This window comes from Diadema antillarum, unplaced genomic scaffold, assembly GCF_040938485.1.
Source record: "Diadema antillarum isolate AM-2024a unplaced genomic scaffold, OU_Dant_1.0 seq00000177_RagTag, whole genome shotgun sequence".
Lineage (NCBI taxonomy): Eukaryota > Metazoa > Echinodermata > Echinoidea > Diadematoida > Diadematidae > Diadema > Diadema antillarum.
In genome coordinates, this window is record NW_027271244.1 from 225,922 (window position 1) to 235,186 (window position 9,265).

Here is a 9,265-nt window from a genome sequence, read left to right on the forward strand (position 1 = left end):
ATCAGCCACACGATTTCGATGTTCCAAATGTTCTTTATAGGCCTACATTACAGTAATATAACAATTACTTATTCATTTCATCACCTTAAGTACCATTAGTAATTCAAGGACGTTGATATAGGTCTTCTGAAAATAAAACAATATGCAAGTCGACATGACTGTTATCCATATTCGCTTTAAGCAAGTCATGGTTGGTAGTTACGGTCACAATAGGCTTGTTAACATTAAAAAAAAGATGCAAGCAAATATATTCATTATGTGTCTTTTTTTTTTCTTTCAGAGATATGGATATACATTGGATAGTGTGGCTTTTGCTTATCAGTAAGTTTCATAAGTTTTATTAGCAAAACTTGATTCTATCCAAGACCATTATTATCATATCTTATATATCATTTTCACAGAATGAGCTAATATGCAAAATACGTTTAATAGTTCGATGGTTGGTACAATGTACCACAGAAAAGCTGCTAGCGAAAGGTTGTTGTTTTTGTTGTTGTTCTTGTTGTTCTTGTTGTTGTTGCACTGATGATTTGTCCTCTAAATGATTATTGAAGTAAATTAAGCTTGGTAGCAACCTTACTTGCAACCTGGGGCAATTATCTTTCCCATCTAGTTAGAGCATTTTGATAATTAGAATAATAATTATGTAACATGATGCTGTTTTAAATCTAGGGAGCCTGAAAGCAGGAATAATAGGACGTTTCGAGATTCACAAGGTAGAGATATGAATTTGTAACAAAAACTTCCATTTGCAAAGGATGCAAATGTTGAATATCATAATTGACATAACGAGCGAATTTGCGTATGTATGATGATCAAGTAAACGGTAGACACAATATGGCACATAGTTGAGCTGAAAAGTTGTTTAGTACAAGGTGTGTTCTTTCTTTTCTTTATTTGTTTGTTTCTTTTTTGCTGCTTCGACTCTTAGATGGGTATTGATGTCAATTAGAATGAAGATTTAAGCTGTCAGAGTTTAATTTCCAACGATAAACAAAAAGCTCCCTCTCTCTTCTTTATCGCTGCTCTTACATGTCAAATAATTTGATCAAGAAATAGTAATGCAACAATAAAATTGTACAATTTTTGTAATAGGTCCAGATTCAAACCCCTCATATACCCCCCTTTTTTCGTTTCACTCCCTCAGAAAGGTCCACTTTTTCCTTGTCATTAAACACTAAATTATGGACATATAACATATTACGCAAACTAACTGAACATGCCTACTAAACCAATTGCCCAAGGTTTGCCAAGGTGAAACCGAGCTTGATTTAATTCAACACGTACCCACCTAGCACACAAATCAACCAGAAATAATCTGCTTAACAACTTTTTTATGTCGCATTCATAGAATATGGCGCAATCTACTAAACCGTATAGATGAATATGCAAATTATAGCCCGTTGTTCTCTTTTGCATATTCAAGAAACTTTGATAAATCATTTCAAAATGGATACTGTTGGTATGAACACATTCCTAGTAATAGAAAATAGAAAACCCTTGAAAAGATGTATAATCCGTGTTTAAAGGGTATCTTGGATTAGAATCAGCAACATATTAAGCACATGAACAATATCGGTAAATCTAGTCAACTGGACTTACTTGTAATTTGGAGTAGCGACATTTCGCGTCCGCTTCGGGACGCTTCATCAGGCCGACTGATCTTTGGCAGCAATTGGTTGTTGACCCGTAACAGGGTCGGGGAATTTCGGAAAGCGCCGAGGAATCTTCCGAACCGCCGGGTTGTAGGCTCCGGCTAGGTTGTGTCTCAGGCCCCCTCCTCGGTTTAGGGATGGCTCCTCCCTTTTAACGTAGATGGACTCTTTGACTCCCCTCTCGAACCACCCTGGCTCGCGATCTAAGATGACTACGTCCTTGTTGTCAAAGGTGTGGTTACTGCTGTTCAGATGGGAGTATACGGCAGAGTCTCCACATCCAGACGAGCTAGCTCGTCTGTGCTGGTACATACGTTTGGCTAAGGTCTGCTTTGTCTCTCCTATGTACAGCTCATCATACTCATCATCCTTGCATTGGATAGCATAGACCACGTTGTTTTGTTGGTCCTTCGGGGTCTTGTCCTTAGGATGGACTAACTTCTGTCTCAGTGTGTTGGTAGGCTTGAAAGAGACAGGAATATGATGTTTGCTGAAGATTCTACGGATTTTCTCTGAAAGTCCGAAGACATAGGGAACCGTCACGTTGTACCTCCGCTTTTCTGTCGTTGTCTTGCTTTGGTTCGGTTTGTCCTTGTTTCTTGGTGTGGATTTCTGAACTGCCTTCTGGAATGTCCAACCGCTGTATCCACATGCGCTGAGTGCCTCTTTAACGTGCCTGTTTTCCTTGATTTTCGTGTCCTCATCAGAACAGATGATATCTGCCCGGTGGAGTAGGGTTTTGATTACCCCTAGCTTGTGGACCAGGGGGTGATGCGAATCAAAGGAAAGGTACTGATCCGTGTGTGTTTCTTTCCTATAGACTGATGTGTGCAGCGTACCGTCACTCTGAATATTGACAAGGCAATCCAGAAAAGCGAGTTTTTCCCTCCTTTGCTCTCTCTTGTGTGAACTTGATGTATTTATTCACCTTGTTGATGTGGTCAAAGAAGGAATCCAGCTGGTCTTCCCTGATCAGTCGGCCTGATGAAGCGTCCCGGAGTGGAGGCGAAACGTCGCTACTCCAAATTACAAGTAAGTCCAGTTGACTAGATTTACCGATATTGTTCATGTGATACTTTACCTGGATGACTGTGAACATGCACAGGCAACATATTAAGCAGCTAATTAGCCAAATATGCTTATTAGACCATCGGAGATAATTGTCCAAGGATGCCAACGTGGCAGCCGAGCTTAATTCATATCAAAACCTCCTATACACGATTCAACAAAAATCTTTCCACTCAACAACTTCTCCACGTCATATAACATATATAGTAAAATGGTACCATTTACTAGACGGTGAATGTATAATACCATATGCAAATTAGATCATTATGCTGATTTACATGTTTAATACACTTACATCACTTCAAAATTTTAACGTTTGTGATCAATGGATTCTCCATCATAGGAAACCATCGAAAAGTTGCATTACTCATGATTTCAGGCGTCTTCCTTTAAAGTTTAGCAATTTATTACATGTTACACACATAATAATTATATGATTATGGTAATTAGGCTAAACAAAAAAAGATACACAAGGTTGCCAATGTGGCAACCAAGCTAAATTTACTTCATTGCCCTTCTAGAACAAAAATCAACACAAAGCCTTGTAATTAACAACTTTTCCTGGTCTAAGGAATTTTTCCACTACTAACTGAAGCGTAGTTTCAATACACTATTAAAATGCCTTTGTTTGTTCGCTTAATGAATTCTCATTCCTAAAAAAAAAAAAAAAAAAAAAAAAAAATGAGTTTGGGCTAATAAAGCCTACTCAGTGGGAACTTATCAAGGTCGTCGTGGACCGACGCGACCAGCTCCAGCCAGACATGACGGTTGCGATTACGTCATGAAAGATGGAAGACGAGTTCGGCAATTACTAAAGCACGAAATCGACCGAAGCAGGGCCTACTTGACGCCTGCACTGGAACGTATTCCGGTTGTGAGGATAGTGTGCAGGGACCCAGGTAAACGGAGAGAAAAGAATAGACAATCGATTTCAGATTTGTACACCTGATATACAGTGCCAGAAGTTAAGTTGTTGGTATTAGGTGATCCGAGTATCCTCTCGGATCAGCTTCTGTGTCTGTACTGATTCTTTCTTCTTCTTTCTTTCTTTCTTTCTTTATTCATTTCTCCTCAAAAGTTGTGCAGAGGTTAACTCAGAAAGTCCTTTTCCTATCATTTTCAAAATTATACCATATATGTATCATGTCCCAAAGACGACAGATCTATTAAAGTCATAGTGATCAGTCGACCGTGACGTCACTATGACGTCATTATATGAAAACACATTTTCATTCATATCTCATTAATGGAATTTTTCAATGAAATTTACGTCACATATATTTCAAGTCAAGCACATTTTAGTCATATTCTCAAAATTCATATCTACTCTTAAAACGTGCGCGTACGAAATATTTACATGCTCCAAATGAGTTCAATTTTTTTTTTTTGCATACGTTTCAGACCATTCGGAGCATTTTTTGAAAAAAAAAATTAAAAAATTGGACGGACGCGTACGCGCGCGCACATATAGCATGCAAAGCTCATATGCAATAGAAATTTCCCATTTTTTCACATGGATCGAATTTCTGTAATGTCAAGAAATATTTCTACCAAGTTTCAAATCAATTCGACTCAATAGGACGCCATACGGGCCCGTCAAAGTTGAAATTCCGCGCACGCGTCAATGGGGATATACAGTGCAACTATGCCAAAAAAAAAACCGCCAATTTTAAATCCGATTTTACTCGTCAGGATGGACAGTGACCCCTTATTTTCTTTACATATTCTGAAAGCTGATGAGCTGTACATGTCATCTCATTGGTTGGCGGTGCTGTTGTAGCTAATTACTGTTGTTGTAGCTAATTAGACTGATGACCGTCGAAGCGTAAGGACGTCTTTGCCCTGCTCTCTCCCCCTCCCGCAAGTTGTCAATAGATAACTACAGGTTCCATAAACTGCTCCGTGTTTCCCGAGCCTTTACGAGGACAATGGCGTCAATTGCCGGGAAGCGCCCCCGTCAACGCTCTAGTACCAAGGCCTCTAGCCCTGTGTTTAGTACTCCGGATAGTCCACAACTTCTCCCATCCATTCAAAGACTGTTCGATAACCAAACGGACAAAATTAAGGATGCAGTTAAAGATCTTGAACGAAAGATGGAATCAGAAATTCGCCAGGTCGACAAGAAGCTGACGGAACTAACCAAGGCGGTGAATTTCAACTCCGAGAACTTGGAAACGCTGCAAAAAAAAGTAATTCCACAAATTCAAGGCAAAATGAAGGAGGAGAGTAAGCTACTACAAAACGAAATTGACAAACTGAATGCATACATCTGCCGGGAAAATTTGGTGTTTTTCGGCTTAGCCGAGTCAGAAAACGAAAACATCGAGAGTGTGCTGGCCAAGTTCTACGTGGAGAAGTTGAAAATCCCCACCGAGGTCGTGAACAAAATCGAGTACCAAAGAGCACACCGCCTGCCTGCGTCGACGAGACCGCGACCCATCAAAGCTCGCTTCCTACGTTACCAGGAAAGATAAACAGTGTTGAAAAACGCCAAACATCTCAAGGGTACTGCAATGTATATTGCGGAAGATCTTCCTTTGCGCATTAGACGTGAGAGGCAACCACAGCTAGAAGCCCTGAGAACGGCTCGCTCGGCCGGCAAGCTGGCGTATTTCTCCAAATCAGAGCCATGGAAACTTCTGGTGGACCGGATCCACCTACCAGTATCCGACCAAAAGGAATTCGTCGAGAGATAGGGCAGCCAGAGGAAGGAATCATCCATCGCCACAGGCCGACCGTTCGGCAGGCCGTCCGCCAGCACAACCAACAACGCTGGAGCCAGCGCCAGTGGAGGGATGGAAGTCGATGGAAGCGGAAACAACTAAAGTCCTACTTCAGCTACATTAATTTTCGGGAATTATTTGGAAGTGTGTAAGCCGCGGAGAATGGTACCATGGATTTCTGTGCGATTCTCATGCTTTCTTCTTTATTTTTCGTTGTTCTTCGCTGTGCATTGAATGGAAGCATAAATTTTGAGGATCATAGATTGAGGAACATCTACAATATCATCACCCGCCAAACTGTCTAGGAGGATTTAGTAGCCCTCAGTAAGTCCAACGCCAACGCCAACTATTTAAGCGGAGTGAAGATAGTCGACGGACGCCATGTTCTGCTCTATTGTGAGTTTAACAGATAATCGAATGGTGTTGCTCAGGTAACTATTTACTTTGCTAACGCTGCATAATTTCATCTGGATTATTGTTTGATCTGTGAAAAATTGGCTCATGTATTGATACGTTATGGAGCAAATAGTCATGTTATCGTAATTCACCAAGATAACTGTCAGTACCACGGTTTTAGTGTTGACAGTAATGAGTTTTAAAATATACATGAAAATAATTGATAACTTTTTTGAATGTGTTCTGACCACCAAAGTTCATTTCGACACAAAATATATAACTTCCTCCCAGCAAAATGTATGTTTAATTGGACTTCTGATTATTTGTCCTTTTTTTACATATCGGCCCAAGCCATAATCATACTCTGATAATTTATGACATATCGGCTTTTGGTACTAAACTTCTCCTCCTTTTAACTGTTGCCTTGATTCCTTTGTACTGTTCCGGTAATGTAACATCGAGGAATTTGATTTGCTTTTTTGGGTCTTTTCTTTTTCTTTTTCTTCTTCTTCGAAATTTTTCTGTAAAGAAGTGCCATCTTTTGATAAGATTTCTTGTAAAACATATTGGGGAAAAAGTTATTCGATTATTAGCCCAATGGATTCTGATTTTCAAATGCATATTGGCATAATTGTTATTCTAATAGAATTCAGGTCATGTTTTTGACGTTGCCTGCAACTATGTGACCACACATTACTGTATGTAATTTCACTGAATAGATTTTAGAAAAGAACCTTTCCTTTTTTCTTTCTTTTTCTTTTTCTTTCTTTTTCTTCTTCTTCTTTCAAGGATTTTTTCTTCAAAAGAACTCCAAGCACATGTTCATTATCTAATTGTGATTTATCACGTACGACTGACCACCTTTCCGTTCAGTGGATTGACATTTTCTTTTTCTTGCCAACAATCTTCTATTTGGTTAAAGCGGTTTTCGAGAGTTCGCTGCCCCATAGGTTCCATAGTAATTAGCGAAAGGAATTTGCCTAGTCTCTTCCTTTCTACTCTTTATATACCTGCAGCAACAAATCCAATGTGTTTATGTGTATTCCTCGCGCTCCAAACATTCTTTGTACAAGAACTGGAGACTTCCAGGCTTGGTTCTATACATTTCATTGGTTCATTGCCCATGTACTAGGTCTAATTCTTACTTATTACGTAAGATTAACCGCATTACAGATCAGTGCCCTAGACTTTTTATTATTATCATTATTATTCCAGGTCAAGGTGGTAATCGAGAGTTCGTTGCTCTATAAGCCACATGGCAATTGTAGATAGGAATCCCTCACGTTGTTTTTTTTTTCTTCTTTATATACGTAATTCCCTGTTTATGAGTATTCTTAGCCCTTCGAGTATTCACTTTTTGTTCGCCTGAGATTTTCAGGCATGGCTGCTTTATTCCTTTTTTCCATTGATGTTCATGTTCAAACCCTTATTACGGCAAGCCCCCGTTCCACTATGCCGTTCTCGCTACGATTTGACAATTCTCTCAGGTCGGGAAGGATCGGGTAAAACCTGAGCCGATCTGGACACAGTACGATGTTAGAACGCTCTAAGTACGCTGCAGTTACGACTACCAAGTGCTTGCTACGCTCTTACTACGATGATCGGGAATTAGACATTGCGATCTCTGCCGCTGCCGGTACGCTTTAGAACGATGTAGCTACGCTGTCAGTGCGATGTTGCCGATATTATCCGATCAATGCACGCTGTATCTACGCAGCGGCTCTGAACGATCTATACGACCTTATCACGCTGTTACCCCGTTCAGAGAGCTGAAAAGTGCCCGATGTGCCCCGATGTATCCCCGATTCGACTGGGGGTCAGCAGTCAGTCAACTTATTAGCATGCAGAACCGAGGAAATATACTGTGGACCTCGAAGATTCATTCTTCTTTTTTTACTTTTGATTTTCAAAGTTGTTGCTTCGTTATTCTCACTACTCTTTCTTCATCAGCGAGCCCGTGCTTCTGTGCCTCCAGTGCCCTGGTTATGACCCACCATTTCCCTCTCCTCTCCCCTCCTCCCCCCCCCCCTTGTCCATCTCGGACTTACTACCTTCTTCACTACTACATCTTTCTATCCTCTCATCAATTTTTTCCTTACAAGAGAGCCGCCATGTGTTTGTTAATGTGCGTCCGTATGTGTGCATGTATGTGTGTATTACTCTGTCTGTCTTTTTTTTTTTGTTTTTGCTACCGCTTAGGGAAATTTGTTGTTGTTGTTTTTTGCAATTACATATTTTTCTCTATGAGGGGACTGCATTGATCTAATACTACAAGCTCTGCTTTTTAGCAGTCCCCTCCATTTCCAGCAATATTTTGTATGCATTTACCACAGTGACGTAACTGTTATTTGTATCTCTGTTGATAATTTGCCTGTATCTCTTTTACAATGTTATTCTGTTCATCGCATTGTGGTACTGATTTCATGACGTCTGTGTATATGAGCGTTTCTTTGTATTTTTTATTATTTGTTTGTTGGAAGTGAAATAAATCAACTTGACCTTGAACTTGAAGAGCCTCCTCAACTCACGGTTCTTTTGCAGCAATGCATTGTATAAACAAAGACGTGCTGATTTTTCAAAGGATTTTTTTTTTGATGTCCTTGCTTTTCTAGTCCGTCTTCCTCCAGTTGTAGATGATATCATATTCTTCAAAATTCTGCTATGTCCTTTTCCTCCTCTTTCAGCATCACGTGCAGTCTTTCTTTCTTCGCCTTTTGGGTAGCTGCTTCGCTGATTTCTTCTCTTCTTTTTCTTCATCTCTTCTTCTTCTTCGAAAATTACAGCTAAAATTACTTCCCGTTCTTGTGCCGATGTTACTACGCTCAGAAAGACCTTGTTACGCTCATCCCGCTGCGTTTACGCCGTCATTACGCTCTCCCCGCTGCGTTTACGCTGTCACTACGCTCTCCCCGCTTGCCGTACGATTAAAAATATGTCAATTTTGATCGGGGAGATCGGGAAGAAATTTTGAACCGGTTCAAAATTTCTTCCCGATCTGAAAAACTGCCCGCTCCAACGCCGACTTCCACACGCTGCTGCTACGATGCTTCCGATCCCCGTACGCTTTTGCCGCTCTCTCCCGATCTGCTGGATCGGGACAGATCGGGGTCCAAATCGTGATAGTGGAACGGGGGCTTTAGCCTTTCATTACAGTGCACTGGGTGTCGTGGTTAAGGTGGTTTTCGAGTACTCGTGAAAACAATCGCTCTTTTTTCTCTCTATAGGCCTTTATTCAAAACAACTATAGATTCCCAATTTGGTTAATGTGTATTATATTGACGATTCGAGCTTGAGCATTTTCTTTCCATGCGCCTTAGACTTGGGGGGGGGGGGGGTTGTCGCTGGGATGGCGGGACCTTGCATCTGAAATTTTGGTGAAAATGACTCTAAAGCCCCCGTTCCACTATCACGATTTGGACCCCG

General features: G+C 40.6%; 1 protein-coding gene across 1 annotated transcript; it reads right to left on the minus strand.

Annotated features, from left to right (window-relative positions):
* Nucleotides 1-668: 668 nt before the first annotated feature.
* LOC139728374 (uncharacterized) lies at nt 669-2,754 on the minus strand. The gene is made up of 3 exons (XM_071639316.1): nt 2,737-2,754; nt 1,737-2,408; nt 669-677 (listed from the first exon to the last, which is right to left on the minus strand). The coding sequence occupies exons 1-3, from the start codon at nt 2,752-2,754 to the stop codon at nt 669-671; spliced, it is 699 nt and encodes a 232-aa protein (XP_071495417.1).
* Between the last annotated feature and the right edge of the window lie 6,511 nt (nt 2,755-9,265).